The sequence below is a fragment of the Triticum aestivum genome, chromosome 1A (genome assembly GCF_018294505.1).
Source record: "Triticum aestivum cultivar Chinese Spring chromosome 1A, IWGSC CS RefSeq v2.1, whole genome shotgun sequence".
NCBI lineage: Eukaryota > Viridiplantae > Streptophyta > Magnoliopsida > Poales > Poaceae > Triticum > Triticum aestivum.
Window position 1 is genome coordinate 390,660,584 of NC_057794.1, and position 16,085 is coordinate 390,676,668.

At 44.2% G+C, this 16,085-nt stretch overlaps 1 protein-coding gene across 1 annotated transcript; it reads left to right on the forward strand.

Annotated features, from left to right (window-relative positions):
* The first annotated feature begins 11,643 nt into the window (after positions 1–11,643).
* LOC123052490 (autophagy-related protein 3) lies at positions 11,644–15,292 on the forward strand. Its single transcript, XM_044475684.1, has 10 exons — positions 11,644–12,042; positions 12,146–12,216; positions 12,531–12,647; positions 12,738–12,907; positions 13,005–13,090; positions 13,464–13,515; positions 13,617–13,682; positions 14,332–14,462; positions 14,571–14,681; positions 15,010–15,292. The coding sequence occupies exons 1-9, from the start codon at positions 11,882–11,884 to the stop codon at positions 14,665–14,667; spliced, it is 951 nt and encodes a 316-aa protein (XP_044331619.1). The 5' UTR covers positions 11,644–11,881; the 3' UTR covers positions 14,668–14,681; positions 15,010–15,292.
* The last annotated feature ends 793 nt before the right edge of the window (positions 15,293–16,085 follow it).

Here is a 16,085-nt window from a genome sequence, read left to right on the forward strand (position 1 = left end):
CAACTAGCTCATCCTCGCATTGCAAAAGAAGTGCAAGTTGAAAAGATCATCAATGACATCAAAGTGCCAGGTCCTCTCACATGCTCAAAAGCTTCACATTTGTCTAACTTTTGTGGGCAGTATGCTTTTGTCTCTATTACAGAGCCCACTAAGGTAGATGAAGCATTTTTGGAGCCTGAGTGGATTCAGGCCATGCAAGAAGAATTACATCAGTTCGAGCTCAACAATGTCTGGGAACTGGTCCAACATCCAGATCCTCGCAAGCACAATATCATCGGCACAAAGTGGATCTACCGCAACAAGCAAGATGAAAATGTCCTTGTGGTGAGGAATAAGGCACGACTTGTAGCTCAAGGCTACACACAGGTTGAAGGAATTGATTTTGATGGAACTTTTGCACCTGTTGCTAGACTTGAGGCTATTCGCACATTACTTGCTTATGCTAACCATCATGATATCACTCTATATCAAATGGATGTGAAAAGTGCATTCCTCAATGGTAAGCTTGAGGAAGAAGTATATGTTGCTCAACCCCCAGGTTTTGAAGATCCAAAGAATCCTGACAAAGTCTTCAGACTCAACAAGGCCCTCTATGGCCTCAAGCAGGCCCCACGGGCTTGGTATGATACTTTGAAGGAACTCTTCATGAAGAAAGGCTTCAAACCCGGTTCACTCGACCCTACTCTTTTCACTAAATCTTATGATGGTGAATTGTTTGTGTGCCAAGTATATGTTGATGATATTATCTTTGGTTGTACTGATCAATGTTATAGTGATGAATTTGCCTATATGATGAGTGAAGAATATCAAATGTCTAGGATGGGAGAGTTGAAATTCTTCTTAGGTCTTCAAATTCGTCAACAACACAATGGCATATTCATATCTCAGGAGAAATACCTCAAGGATGTACTGAGGAAATTCGGCATGCAAGATTGCAAAGGCGTCAAAATTCCTATGCCCACAAATGGCCATCTGTGCACTGATGAAAATGGTATTGACTTCGATCATAAGGTATACCACTCCATGATAGGTTCCTTATTATACTTATGTGCATCTAGGCCAGATATAATGCTTAGTGTTTGCATGTGTGCCCGATTTCAAGCTGCACCGAAGGAATCACACCATAAGGCTGTGAAGCATATTCTTCGATATCTAGCTCACACACCAACACTTGGATTATGGTACCCCAAGGGCTCGGCTTTTGATCTTGTTGGATATTCTGACTCTGACTATGCTGGTGATCGTGTGGATCGCAAGTCAACATCTGGTACATGTCATTTCCTCGGACGATCTTTGGTCTATTGGTCCTCGAAGAAACAGAACTGCGTATCACTATCTACTGCTGAAGCTGAGTACATTGCCGCTGGTTCTTGCTGTGCCCAATTGCTATGGATGAAGCAAACTCTCAAGGACTACAGCGTCAACATGAAGAATGTACCTCTCTTCTGTGACAATGAGAGTGCCATCAAGATTGCTCACAACCCAGTTCAGCACTCGAAGACAAAGCACATTCAGATTCGTCATCATTTTCTTCATGATCATGTGTTGAAGGGCGACATTTCTATTGAGCATGTGAAGACTGAAGAACAGCTAGCCGATATCTTCACAAAGCCCTTGGATGAGAAGAGATTTAGCAAGTTGCGGTGTGAGCTAAATATCCTAGAATCTTCGAATGTTCTGTGAAAAGGACACTCATCCTAACACTTATGCAAAATTGATGACTTCGATGTGCAACACATGAAGAAACGTTTTACTTCAATCAATGAAGAATAACACTCTTAGTGTAAAGAAATTAACGAAGAATTTGATTCTCAGAACCCTACAATAATTGTACGCGATGTCTGAAATCATCATTCTTATACGGTGGGTCACGCCACCACCAAAAGTTGAAATTCCTCAAATTATTCATATTCTTCAACTTTGCATAGTCTTCACTGGTTCCGTCGTTTTTCTTCATTGGCTATATATATATATATATATGAGTTTATGTCCTCTACAACATTCACTTATTGCTATTTCTTCAAGTTGGTTTTCTGCTAAGTGAATGTGATCGGACCCTTCCCCTCTATGCTATACTCAACCCAATCTGTTCACAAATTCTTCATGTGCGTTCTATTTGAAACTCGTTCAAAATCTTCACTGTGTCCTTGTCAGCTGAAGAAATTGCAAACGGAACTTTAAAACCTATCTTATAGAAATTTTCGGTTTTGCCGCCCAAACCGTTCCGCATCCCTCGATACACTTATCCACTCACCCACGATCTAACATGATCTCCACCTCTCACTACGTGGGTGACACATGTCATGCGAATGAGAAGGGTCAGGGGCACGTTCGTCCAATTTCTTCGGGCGGGCAGTTTTTCACTATGGCTATAAATACCCCTCCTTCCCTTGCTCACTTCTTTTACTCCGCTCGACCTCTCTCTCCAGCTCGAGCTTCTCAAACCCTAGCGCCGCCGCTACTTCATCGCCGCCGGCGAGGAAGAGCTTCACTGCCTCGACCTCGTCGCCGACGTCCTCACGCCAACCACGGACATCTTCACTCCGCCGCCGCCGTAGCCGTCTTCCTCCGCCAAGTTAGGGCGTGGAAGATCTGCACAGACGAACTTCACATCTCCTCACTCCAGTTCGTCGTGTTCTTCTTCCAGGGTAAATAAAAGTTACTTTTACTGCCCTCGTTGATTCGAATGATTATCTACAAAATCTTCAAAAGTGTTTTTCTTCATATCTTCACACACTGAACACCTCACAAAGTCATCTGTTCTTGATTCGTTTCTCTAAGCATCATTTTTCTTCAAGATTCCTCAATTGTGTGGATCTTTGATCTATACAACTCTGGAACCTAAGACAAAGAACGCTTAGTGAAAATCTTCAAGACTCATCTGGTCAAATTCCTCAAACTTGTTCATTTTGAAAAACCTTCTGAGAACGCATATGACCTCTCCAAATTCCTCGCAACTATACTCTGTGCACAGGTACACATGTCAGCTGCTGAATCACTAGGTTCTCATCAACTTAACTCATTTGCAGCGTTCCTCGAAGAAAAGCTGCATACTTCTTTAGAGAATTCGATTGTTCAAATTCCTCAACTGAAGAAAATGGCTGATGGTAAAAGGCCACAGAAGGGAGGAAAGAGGCCTGAGGTAAATACAGCGTTTGAAATCCCTGATGACATATATGCTGGGTACTGCACACCTATTGAGGAAACCAAGAATGAATGCAAAGTGCGCATTCAGAAGATAGAGAAGAGATGGGCAAGAGAATGGAGGGAGTACAAATATGTCACTCCTAAGTATATGAAGAAATTCGCACTCAATCCTCCATGCCCAAGAGCTCCATTGGCACGTGGCCAAATTGCTGATCCCACCAGTCTCAAGCGAGGTGAGGACTATCCTGATGAATGGGCCAAGCGCCAAGGCAAGTTGGCTAAGCAAGCCAAAGAAGCAGTGAGGAAATTCAATGAAGACTCTGCCGCTGCTGCTGCCTCTGCTGAGGCCTTTGCTGTCAAGCCAAAGAAGGCTATGTCAAAGAAGCCTGCGCGCAAGCCAAGTGCTTCATCAGCAATGCCCTCATGGCCAGAATCATCAAAGCCCTCACGGCCAATTCCTCATGCTGCTCCTGTTCCTCCAAAGTCCTCAGCTCCTCCGCCAAAGCCTTCAGCTGTTTCGACCAAATCCTCAGCACCTGTGCATCTCACTTCGTGTCAAAAGGACTGCCGACATCTCCATTGCCTCAGGTGTCTCAGCTAGTTCCTCAGCTGTACCAAGTTCCTCAGCTGGCCCCTCACTGCTCAAGACAAAGGCCACTGCTGGACGAGGTCCATGCCCAAGTCCTCAAAAGAAGCAAGTCGCTTTCCGAGTGTCGTCTGATGAAGATGAAGTTGATGATGATGAACTTGAAGAAATCATCAGAGACAGGAAAGTCAGGGCCGCTAGAGCCAAAGGATCAGAGGTGCCACTGCTTTTGGATCTCAAGCTGATCCTCGACTACATTAACGATTGGCACAAGGACCCCAACACTCCCTTGCCTGACTTCAAGCTGACTCCTGGCCAAAGTCACATGCTGACCCACTTCATTCAAGAAGAAAAGTGGAAATTTGAGAAGGCCAGGCAGATCAAGAAAGCACAGTACAAGAAAGAGCGCTATCTGAAGAAAAACGTTGTCTCTATGACAACTGAAGAACTTGTCACTACTCAGACTGAGATTAAGAAACTCAGTGATGACTTTGAAGCATATCGCGCTGATTGGCTTGGACCCAAGGTTCGTTTTGTGAAACTTGCGGATAACTTCACTTCCAATGTTCCAGCCCCAACGCAATAGGAAATTCCTCAGGCTGAAGCATCTGCTCACCCTACTGAAGAAAATGCCAGCACCGTTGATGACAATCAGGCTGCTGAAGATAATGTGAGTTCCAGGGCTGATGACTGCATTCCAGCCGCTGAAGAAATTGCCAGGGCACCCACTAGTGGTGTGCCTGAAGAAACTGAAGAACTCAGGGCAACTGCATCAGTTGTGCCTAAAGAAAATCAACCAGATTCCTCAGCTGCTTCTGCACCAACTTCAACTCCAATCCTTCCATCTGCATCGGATGTGAAGAAGACCAAGGCTGCAGAGCGTGCTGCAGTGAAGAAAAGGAAAGCATCAGCTGCTTCAGATTCTTCAGCTCCGAAGAAAATGAAGCCTATGACAAGTTCATTTGCACATCCAATTGATGTTGTTCCCATCTCAACCAGGCCATCAAAGGACCTTGTTCCTTTTGATGAAGAATATGTGATCCCCAGCGGATCTGATGAAGCAACTCATTCTACTGCTTCATCTGAACCGTTGGATGAAGAAATTGAAGTGGATGCGATCCCTTTAACACCTATCATCACCTCGCTTGTGCCTCAGTTCACAGCTGAAGAGGCTGGCGTTGAAGAAATGGAAGATGATGATGTGGACATTGGCTGCTCCACACCCGTAATCAGTGATGAATTCTGGGAAAGTCAGCATCCAAAATCTCCAATGTTCACTCCTCTATAGCAAATTCCTCAGTCCCCCACACAAACTGTTCACATGGGCTCTGAAGAAACTCATCCCACTGCATCTGTCCATGAGGAAATTCTAGCCACTAGCACTGATGAAACTGCTGCTGCTGAACAACCAACTACGCAGACTGCCACTGAGGAGGAATCAGAAATTCCTCAGCCTGAAGAACCTGCATTGAGATTCCTGAGGCCGTGATGCAACTCACAGACACTCCTCTGCCAAAGCCAAAGGATCCATTCTCATGCAAGCAAAAGTTCAAGGCTGATGATTTCTTCGGCGAGCACGTATTCTTCGAAGATTACAACCCATATGACTCTACTCGCATTAGGAAGAGGCGTTTCTGGACTGCTAGTCAAGCCAATTTCTATTCCTCAGTGCTGTTCAACAAGGAGAAGATTTTCTACCATGAGCATATTCCTCACGTGGATATGGAATCTCTGTCGTGCTTCGCACCAGTCCTCAGTGTTCTTCACGACGTTGGGCTGCTCAACTTTTGCTCTGACATCTGCGATTGGAATGAAGAACTGATTCTTCAATTCTATGCAACGCTGCACATCACCGGAGATGCTGAAGATGTGAATTCATGGGTGCTGGACTGGATGTCTGAAAACACTCACTACACTGCACCAGCCTCTGAATTGCTTCGTGCTCTACCACTCAGTCCTCCCCTTGAAGAAGCTTGCTGCATCTATAGTGAACCTGAGCTCACACATCATTACATGCAGGTGCTGATGAAACCTTTGAAGCCAGGTCAAGTGCCAAGAACTAAATTCCTCGTGAAGGAATTGCTGTACGTGCCCAGAACTGTCTATCGTATTCTTACGAGGAGAATCAGTCCTATCAAAGGCCACGACTCATCTGATGAGGAAATTGTTGGCATCATGAAGAATCTGGTATTCAACATCGTTCATGGCATTCCTGTCAATTATCACGATTTCTTCATGAGGACTATGGCCAATGTTGCACTGTCTCCGTTTGAACTGAAGCCTTATGCACCTTGGATCATCAGATTCCTCAGGACAAGGTCTTCACTCAACTACAAAGCTGATTTCCAGAATCATCTCAGCTACTTGCCCCCAATTGAAGTCCTCAAGCAGACATATTCCTCAGTTGATGGAAAGGGCAAGGCACCGGCTGTAATAGATGAAGCCATTCGTCCATTGGATGGTCAGTTTCGCAAAGCTGCATCTTATTCCACCAATGATGACTCTGCCACACATGATTCTGCCAATGCACCTAAGTCCACTCCTCAAGCCACTGCTCCGCGCGTGATGACTGACCATGAACTTCTGCTTAGTCTTCACCAGAAGGTGGATCGAAATCATAAATGGGTTAAGCGTCAGTTTGATTCACTTCTTCACAACATGACTACCACACACAATGCAGTGAAGAAAAACCACTACTACCTCCATCAAGTCTTCGGTCGCACCTGGGCAATCCTGTCACATCTGTATGGTGAAGAAGATCTGAAGAACATGGGTCTTAATGAAGATTTTGACTGGTCTACACCTCCACCGAAGAAATTCAAGAAGGTTGAGGTTCCTTCTCTGGTGGCCAGCTCATATTCTTCATCGTGCGACACTGATGAACATGAAGATTTGGACGACACTGAGGCAGGCCCTACATCAACAAATGACCCCAACAACGCTGGCGCTCCTTCATCAACATGATTATCTTCAGGGGCGTTAGTCCTCATTTTTGATCCTTTTGGTCATTCGATGACAAAGGGGGAGAAATATGAGTTAGTCTTCAAGCGGGTCTACTATATGGGCGTTTTTTTTGCTAAGTTACAACTCTCGTTCTTCTGAAACTTTATTGGATCGAGTTGTAATCTTAAACCCGATGGTGCTCTGATACTTTTGATGCACTATGCTCTGATACTCTTGATGCACTATTCTGCATGCTTATTCCTCGTTAATATTATTGCACGCATGCTGAATTTCATCAGGCACCATATTTCATCATGCATTTCAAATTCTTTATATTATATGTTAAATGCGTGTATGAATTACAAGATATAGGGGAAGATCTCCATGATTCAACTCTTCAAGTGTGCATTGCTTCAAAATCAAATTCCTCACTATGCACATATTCAGGGGGAGTTCTTCTATATCTTGCAATCAAATTCCTCAATACCAGTATTTACACTTCATATGTTTATCCCCATTGAAAACTTAACCTATATTGTCATCAATCACCAAAAAGAGGGAGATTGTAAGTGCATCTAGTGCCCCTTAGTGATTTTGGTGTATTGAAGACTTATAGGTTAAGGGACTAATGCGTGTGTGAGTGTACACGGGTCTATAAGTCTATGAGGAGTTTGATATTTACAAGAAAAGTCGACCCCTAAAAATGAATATCTTTGACTGAAGATTTTGGTATTTCTGAAGACTTTCATGAAGACTTTGAAAGTGAAGAAATTGGTGTGTCCATGAAGACTTGATATTCATGCGAGAAATATGAAACTTGAAGACTTTCGTGTTCATAGTTTTGTTTTTCTCTTTCTCGAGTTATAGGAAACACCGTACTGTTAAAGGGGGTCGAGGAAATACTAAGGAAAAATTTCCATTTGATGCTCAACTTAAAATCCCACACCTACCAATCCCTTCGAGTGAAGCCATTGGAAATCTCATACAGTTCAGTCAATTTCTTCATTGATAGAGACGAAGTTCTTCTGGTCTTTGAGGAATTTGTCCTAACTGAGGAGTTAGGAATTCGCCAGTGCGGATTGCCTACACAGTGAGGAACATGATAGCCCTCAGGATTTTACTACTCAAAATTCCGACTGTTGCTGTGCTATGCGCCAGCTGTCCCAAAATATCTATCCACCTAACGGTCATATCATTGAAGAGAATTTATGTTTTATCATGTCGGGCTGCTCCCTAGGCTATAAATAGCCGCCCCCCTACAACCACTAGCTGGTTGGCTACTCCGAGAGAAACTGACACTTGTCATTTGAGAGCAACCCATCCTCCGAGGACTTTGAGCGAAAATCATCAAGTGAGGAAAAATCAAAAACCCAAAACCCAAACACCTACAAACCCCAAGTGATTGAGCATCACTGGAGAGATTGATCCTGAGTGGATCCGACGCTTGTTACCTTTGAAGATTGTGCTTCTTCCAGACGGTTAGGCGTCATGGTCTAGAGCATCCAAGAGGAATTGTGGATCGCCGAGTGACCAAGTTTGTGAAGGTTTGGAAGTCGCCTGAAGACTTACCACGAGTGATTGGACGAGGTCTGTGTGACCTTAGTTCAAGGAGAATATGGTGAGGACTGGGTGTCTTGGACTAAGTGTCCTTGACTGGGTGTCAGGGACTATGTATCCTTGAGTTTAAATACTCAGCCGCTCCAACCAGACGTACAACTGAGACAACAGTTGGAATTGGTCTACCAAATCATTGTCTTCATCGAGCTTACTGGTTCTATTTCCTCAACTCTTTCATTTCCTCATAACTGTGCTGTATGTTTGTTCATATCTGTGTTTGAAGACTTTGACTGAAGACTTTCTCAATTTCCACAGTTCAATTTCTTCAGTCTGTTTGTCTTCATCCTATGTTATCCTGTGATTACGCTTCCTGTACTTTGTGCCTGTCTTCATTTCATCATGATGACTATGCTTGTATTCTGTTATGTTTACCTTTGAGTACTTATTCCGCTGCTAGTAGTTCTTCGCTAAGGAATTTCCTCACCGGCAAATTCCTCAGTGAAGAATTTCATAAAAATTGCCTATTCACCCCCCTCTAGTCGATATAACGCACTTTCACAGTGTTCATCTTTTGTCAAGCATCTTGAGTGAATCCCTGCCATGTATTTTGCTGCTATGTCAGAGTGCAGTAGCTTGTTGTTCTTGATGCATTTAGATGGCCTCGTGTTGTTAATCGCAGATCGGTGCCATATTTGTTTTGCTTGCCATTTGCAAACCGTGCATCCGATTCCGGTGATCTTTATATCGATTTCGACCGAAATTAACTCATCTTTCTAGTGGCACTCTTTGTTTTCCAAGTTGAGGCCAGGTTCAATCATTACTTTCCAAAGCATGCATATGCACCACATATCGCATCCCGCATATCATGTCATGTTTTGCATCATGTTGCTTGTGCATTGCACGTGGTTGATTGTGTCTCCCTTTGTTTGTTGTTCTTTCTTTGGGTAGAGCCGGGAGACGAGTACGTGATCGAGGAGTCCGTTGAGTACGCTTACGAGGATCAAGCTAACGTCAACTCAGAGAACTTTGCAGGCAAGATGACCATACCCTCGAAATCAATTCTATCTTTGCTTGCTAGATGCTCGCTCTATTGCTATGCCTATGGTATGATACCTACCACTTGCTTATCATGCCTCCCATATTGCCATATCAAACCTCTAACCCACCTTGTCCTAGCAAACCGTTGTTTGGCTATGTTACCGCTTTGCTCAGCCCCTCTTATAGTGTTGTTAGTTGCAGGTGAAGATTGGAGTTTGTTCCTTGTTGGAACATGTTTATTGTTGGGATATCACTATTATATCTTGTCTACTTTAATGCAACTATATACTTGGTAAAGGGTGGAAGGCTTGGCTTATGCCTGGTGTTTTGTTCCACTCTTGCCGCCCTAGTTTCCGTCATACCGGTGTTATGTTCCTTGATTTTGCGTTCCTTACACGGTTGGGTTATAATGGGAACCCCTTGACAGTTCGCCTTGAATAAAACTCCTCCAGCAATGCCCAACCTTGGTTTTACCATTTGCCACCTAGCCTCTTTTCCCTTGGGTTTCCGCAGCCCGAGGGTCATCTTTATTTTAAACCCCCCCGGGCCAGTGCTCCTCTGAGTGTTGGTCCGAAATGGGCAACATGCGGGGCCACCTCGGGGTAACTCGAGTGTTGGTTTTACTCGTAGCTTGACCTATCCCAGTGTGCCCTAAGAACGAGATATGTGCAGCTCCTATCGGGATTTGTCGGCACATTCGGGCGGTTTTGCTGGTTTAGTTTTACCATTGTCGAGATGTCTTGTAAACGGGATTCCGAGTCTGATCGGATTGTCTTGAGAGAAGGAATATCCTTCATTGACCGTGAGAGCTTGTGATGGGCTAAGTTGGGACACCCCTGCAGGGGTTTGAACTTTCGAAAGCCGTGCCCGTGGTTATGGGCAGATGGGAATTTGTTAATATCCGGTTGTAGATAACCTGAAACTTAACTTAATTAAAATGAATCAACAGAGTGTGTGGCCGTGATGGTCTCTTTTCGGCGGAGTCCGGGAAGAGAACACGGTCTCGTGTTATGCTTGATCGTAGGTTGTTCTAGGATAACTTCTTGATCATAGTTTCTCGACCGTGCCTTTGCCTTCTCTTCTCGCTCTCTTTTACGTATGTTAGCCACCATATATGCTAGTCGCTTGCTGCAGCTCCACCTCATACCTTTTACCCTTCCTATAAGCTTAAATAGTCTTGATCGCGAGGGTGTGAGATTGCTGAGTCCCTGTGACTCACAGATTACTTCCAAAACCAGATGCAGGGACCGATGATACCGCTCCAGGAGATTCGACTGAGCTCAAGTGGGAGTTCGATGAGGACTCAGGGCGATACTACGTTTCCTTTCCAGACGATCAGTAGTGGCGCCCAGTTGGGGCGATCGGTGACTTTGTTGCATTTGGGGTTGTTCTTTATTTTGGTTCCGTAGTCGGACCTTGTTTGTATCTGGATGAATGTAATGATATTTATGCTATTGTGTGACGTGGCGAGTGTAAGCCAACTATGTACTCCTTTTCCTTATTCATTACATGGGTTGTGTGAAGATTACCCCACTTGCGACATTGCTTACAATGCGGTTATGCCTCTAAGTCGTGCTTCGACACGTGGGAGATATAGCCGCATCGTGGGCGTTACAACAACCGAGATCCCCATCAGTCCTGCATCTTCTCGCCTGGCGCAGCGCAAATCCTCATCATGGTTGAAGTGCTGGCCCTCAGCATCTTGCCCCCCGCCCCCCCCGCTCCATCGTCTCCCGATCCACTCCAGTCATCATACCTGCCCAATAAGATATGAAGCCACATGCTGAAAAGCTCACAATAAAAGGAGTTTTTTTTGCTCAAAGGTAGCTTGGTTGCCACAATTTCAAATTGCCCAACATATGGCCGCTAATCCAAAGATGTAAAACCTCTCACCATCAGGGAGGAAAACATAACACCAAGAATTTTTTTTGCCAAATATTGTTCGGACATCTGTCCGTGCCCAAGGCACAACCCATCGTCCTCCAAACACTCTAGCTACATGACATGTAATGAAAAGGTGCTTAGAAGTCTCTCTATCATTGCAGAACGAGCATTCTGGGTGCCAGCCCACCGCCTTCTACTCATGACATCTCTTGTCAAGACAACATCCCGAAACAGTTGCCATAGGAAGATTTGGATTTTAAGAAGGATTTTCGCTTTTCAAATCCATTTATAATTGCACCCAGCAATATTTCTCTCAAGGTATTCATTTTTTTTAAGACAACCTCAAGGTATTCATAAACTGATTTGGTTGTGCCTTGGGCATCCTGAAACCTACGTCGGATCTGGGCCAGGGCCAGGGCCTATAAACTAAGGAGCTGGCTCGAGCCCGACCCACCCAACCAGGCAACCACCACACCCCGGCTCCAACTCCTACATCGTGCGTGTTCCAACTCCGGTAGCGTACTCCTCCTCAGAAAAAACTCCGGTGGCGTACTACCAGAAAACAGCAGAGACGGCTGTGCCCTGCTCCACCTTCTCGCCGGTGCCTTCTGCTCGAGGCAAACGAAACCCATCCTCCTCCTCCTCCTTCTCCTCCCCTCTCCCACGCTTCCCCCTTCGTCCCCGTCGACAGGAAGCAACGAGGCGAGGCGAGGCGAGGCGGCGACGATGCAGGTGAAGCAGAAGGTCTACGAGCTCTACAAGGGGACGGTGGAGCGGGTCACGGGCCCGCGCACCGTCTCGGCGTTCCTCGAGAAGGGCGTCCTCTCCGTCCCCGAGTTCATCCTCGCCGGCGACAACCTCGTGTCCAAGTGCCCCACCTGGTCCTGGTGCGTCCCCTCGCCTCCGCGGTTCAGGGATTTTGGGCGGTTTCCGGGTGGGGGTGGGGCGTCTGATTGATCCGATCGTTTGGTGGGTGTCTGTGTTGTGCAGGGAGGCGGGCGATCCGAGCAAGAGGAAGCCGTACCTCCCCTCCGATAAGCAGTTCCTCGTCACCAGGAACGGTATGCTGCTGTCGAATTGAATTGCGTCAAGATGCGATCCATACTTCCTGTCTAGTATTTCGTTCAATTTGGTGGATGCTGCGCTGGAGGATAGAATGATTGTTATCCCCATGTATCGATGGGTAGTTACAAGTGTAGCAGGCATGTTTGTCTAGGCATATTTCTGTACTGCTAGTCAAACATAATTGGCTGATGAATGAAAAAGATGAATAGCGACATAGTTAGTAGAACGGTCCTGGCTTCAGAAAAGCTGGGTTGGTTGCTCATTATTGTTCTTATTACAAGTGTACTCCTAAATTTGGTTCTGTTGGCAGTGCCCTGCCTAAGACGAGCTGTGGCGGTCGAGGAAGAGTATGATGCAGCGGGAGCTGAGGTTGTTCTCGATGATGATGAGGATGGCGAAGGCTGGCTCGCAACACATGGGCTGCAAGGTTGATTTCTCAGTTTCAATGCTGCTTTGTTTTACACTGCCGACTGTATGGGCTGAACTCTTTTTTGTTTCTTCTGTTGGTAATGTTTAGCATCAGAGTCAAAAGAGGAGGAGGACATACCATCTATGGATACATTGGACATAGGGAAAGTCGAAGAGATCAAATCTATTCCCTCGTACTTTGGTGCTGGTGAAAAGCCAGATGACGAGGAGGATATACCTGATATGGACACCTATGAAGACACAGGAGATCATTCCACAGTGAGGCCATGAACCTATCATTGATATGCTATAAGCAAGGCTGACAAAGTTCAGAACTATTAACGATTCCTGTTTTGCCTTTCTCATCTCATTTCAGGCTACCCCTCAGCCTTCATATTTTGTCGCGGAACAGCCGGATGATGACAACATTCTTCTGACCAGAACATATGATGTCAGCATCACGTAAGCTCCTTTATCTTAGCTGTGTATTTTGATTTAACTCTTCCTTAATTGGTTAGTGATAGTGCCTAGTTGTTTGATTGGTGTGTAGTTCTGTACTAGTCGTAGCTACAACCATGCATAAGTGGAAAAATTTATGTGTTCTTCTAAAGCCGGCCTGCTTGGAGCACAGCGAGTTATGGTTCACGTGATACACATCCGATTTGCCATATATTTTCCAATTTTTTAAGAAGTAACTAAATGCTATTGTGTTGAAGGATTACCATAGTTCATTGCTTAACTAGATCGCCCACTTAGTTCTGTTTGCTTTGTCGTATCATTATTGTGTGTTTCACGCTTTTATTGGAAAAGTATGTAAGTAGTTCTTCTACTGCAGATATGACAAGTACTACCAAACTCCACGTGTCTGGCTTACTGGCTATGATGAGGTAAAGTATTTGTGCACACAGGGACTGCATTTTACATGTAGTTATTGTTGTCTTGCTTGCTGCAGCTAAACTTGATGTGCTTTATTTGTTCGCCATTGTAGGCAAGAATGCCATTAAAGCCTGAACTTGTGTTTCAAGATATCAGTCAAGACCATGCACACAAAACGGTAAATTTCTAGCTATCTTGTTTTATTTACCTCGGTTTTCTGACATGTCAAGTGAAATACGCAGATAGCTAATTTATTCCACTTCAGTAAGTCGGCATTCGTGACTTCCTTAATAGCCATGCTTATAATTTCTAAAGGATCGTTTAGATCACTAAAGTAGTAATCTAAAGGATCTTTATATTTCTTTACAGAGGTAGTACATAGCCTCCAGTGTCATATAATACTGTGCATATTAACCCAAAGAAGCAGAGAGCGTACTTTAGAAAATACTCGGCAATTATTCATTTGTAATTCTTCCATGGTATAGTGTTCCAGAATTTCTGCTATCTTTCAACATTTCGGCTTTAGAGTCCAGATATTAGGTTTTGTGGTTCTGTTTCATGCATGTTGTGTTTTCTCCATCCTGTTATTCAAGTTGTGTTTATATGGTTCGGTAGTAGGCCTTTTGTGAATCATGATAAGCCAATGAAAGCGTCTTCAGTGTAAGAGTTTCCTTAATAGTAGGTTTGTGGTTATATTTTTGTTGAATAGCCTTCAAATGGCTGTCTCTTGCTCGCGTAGTTTATCAAGCATTTCCATGCCCCCTTCCTTTTCCTACAATTGGCATTGTGGTGGTGCCTAAACCATCAGTTTTTATTTGTGGATACAGGTGACTATCGAAGACCACCCTCACCTGTTAGTGGGACAGCACGCTTCAGTGCATCCTTGCAAGCACGCTGCTGTGATGAAAAAGATCATTGATGTTATAGTGTCTCAAGGAGGTGCACCAGAAGTTGACAAGTAATGTTCTATATATGCATATACCATTTGGTTATTGCTTCCATCCATGGTAGAAGGCAGAGCACTCTTCTTGACCGGTATCTAATCCATGACTCCTCTCCTGAATAGGTACCTTTTCATATTTCTCAAATTCATGGCTTCTGTCATACCCACCATTGAGTATGATTACACTATGGACTTCGATCTGGGCAGTACAAGCACATAAGTCGCCCATTGAAGGTATGCCAACAGCAAAATCTCTTCTTTTCACATGACACGCACACTGAATCATATGGTACAATGAAGAATCCCCCGTGCTTGTTCAGACATCAGAACTAACTCGAGTGACCATATATTTATATCTTCAAAACTGTATAACTACCCCCTCTGTAAACAAATATAAGAGCGTTTAGATCACTAAAATAGTGATCTAAACGCTCTTATATTTCTTTACGGAGGGAGTACATCAGTTGTTTGTAGACAGAGAGAACACATTTATCTCAAAGCTGTATAACGTAAGTAGACTGAGAGAGATGGTCAGATAGCTGACTGTTTGTTGGTGTTGCAGAAAAGCTGAAACTCCCAAGAAGGCAAGCTGGTCGTTGTCGCCGAATAATTGCTGCTCTTCGGAAGGATCTGTACATTGTGTCCGTGTGTGTGTGTGTGTTGGTTCGTCTGGAAATGAACTTTCAATTGTAAACTCTGATGCTCTGCAGGAAGATTGTGCCGATTTGTCCTCTTACGGTGCAGCGCCGCACTGATGACATTTGTGATTCTTCGCCAACAAATCTGAATTATGTTGAAAAACTGAAGGATAGTAAAATCCCTGCACTGGCATGACATTTGTGATTCGTTTGCGTTCAGATTAGATCAGCCCGGTCTTCAGTCATACTGGTGGTTCGAAACCTAAAAGTCAGTTCGTTTAGGGCATCTCCAATGCCGACCCCCAAAATGGACACATTGTTTGTCGGTGGACATGGATACTGAAGCCGGTCCTCCAACATCTCCCCTAAATGTCCGCACTTGTTTTTTGTTCTTAACTCCGCATCAGTGAAAATAATATATTTTATCAAATCTTTGAGGAGTTTAGATATTAAAATGCCACCGTAGGTCAATTGTAAATATTACAATCCAACTAAAGTTTTAAAATAAGATATTTCAAACTTGATGTTTCTTTCTTAAATCGGTGACGCTCAGAATAATATAGTAGCATATCAAATCTTTGTGAAGGTTCAGAGTGAAAAATAAATGCCACAGTAGTTGAATTGTAAATATTACAATCAAACTAAGTTTCAAAATAAAATGGTTTAAACTTGAATTCAACTCATACATATGTTCTAATTATCCCCTTCACCGGTCCACGGATGCTCATGAGTTGTTCGATATCGAATGTGTTATGTATTTGGACAAACTCATCAAGTGTGGCCATATTCTGATTTGGTAGTTGGATAGGATCAAACATGTTCTTAAATTCTCCAGCAACATCTTCACCCTCATCCAACACGATCATGTTGTGCATTATCATACAACATGTCAACACCTCTCATAAGGTCTTCGGATCTCATTGTTTAGCAGGTCCACAAACAAATGCAAAACGGGGCTTTCAAATGCCTTCTCCACATCATGTCTACCTCCTTATCTTGG

What these genes read in the sequence shown, in the direction of transcription:
- LOC123052490 (XM_044475684.1), top strand. Translation starts at nt 11,882, where the DNA reads ATGCAGGTGAAGCAGAAGGTCTACGAGCTCTACAAGGGGACGGTGGAG. An exon ending in CGCAACACATGGGCTGCAAG is followed by an intron (nt 12,648 to 12,737) that starts GTTGATTTCTCA and finishes GGTAATGTTTAG; the next exon opens with CATCAGAGTCAAAAGAGGAG. An exon ending in GGTGCACCAGAAGTTGACAA is followed by an intron (nt 14,463 to 14,570) that starts GTAATGTTCTAT and finishes TCTCCTGAATAG; the next exon opens with GTACCTTTTCATATTTCTCA.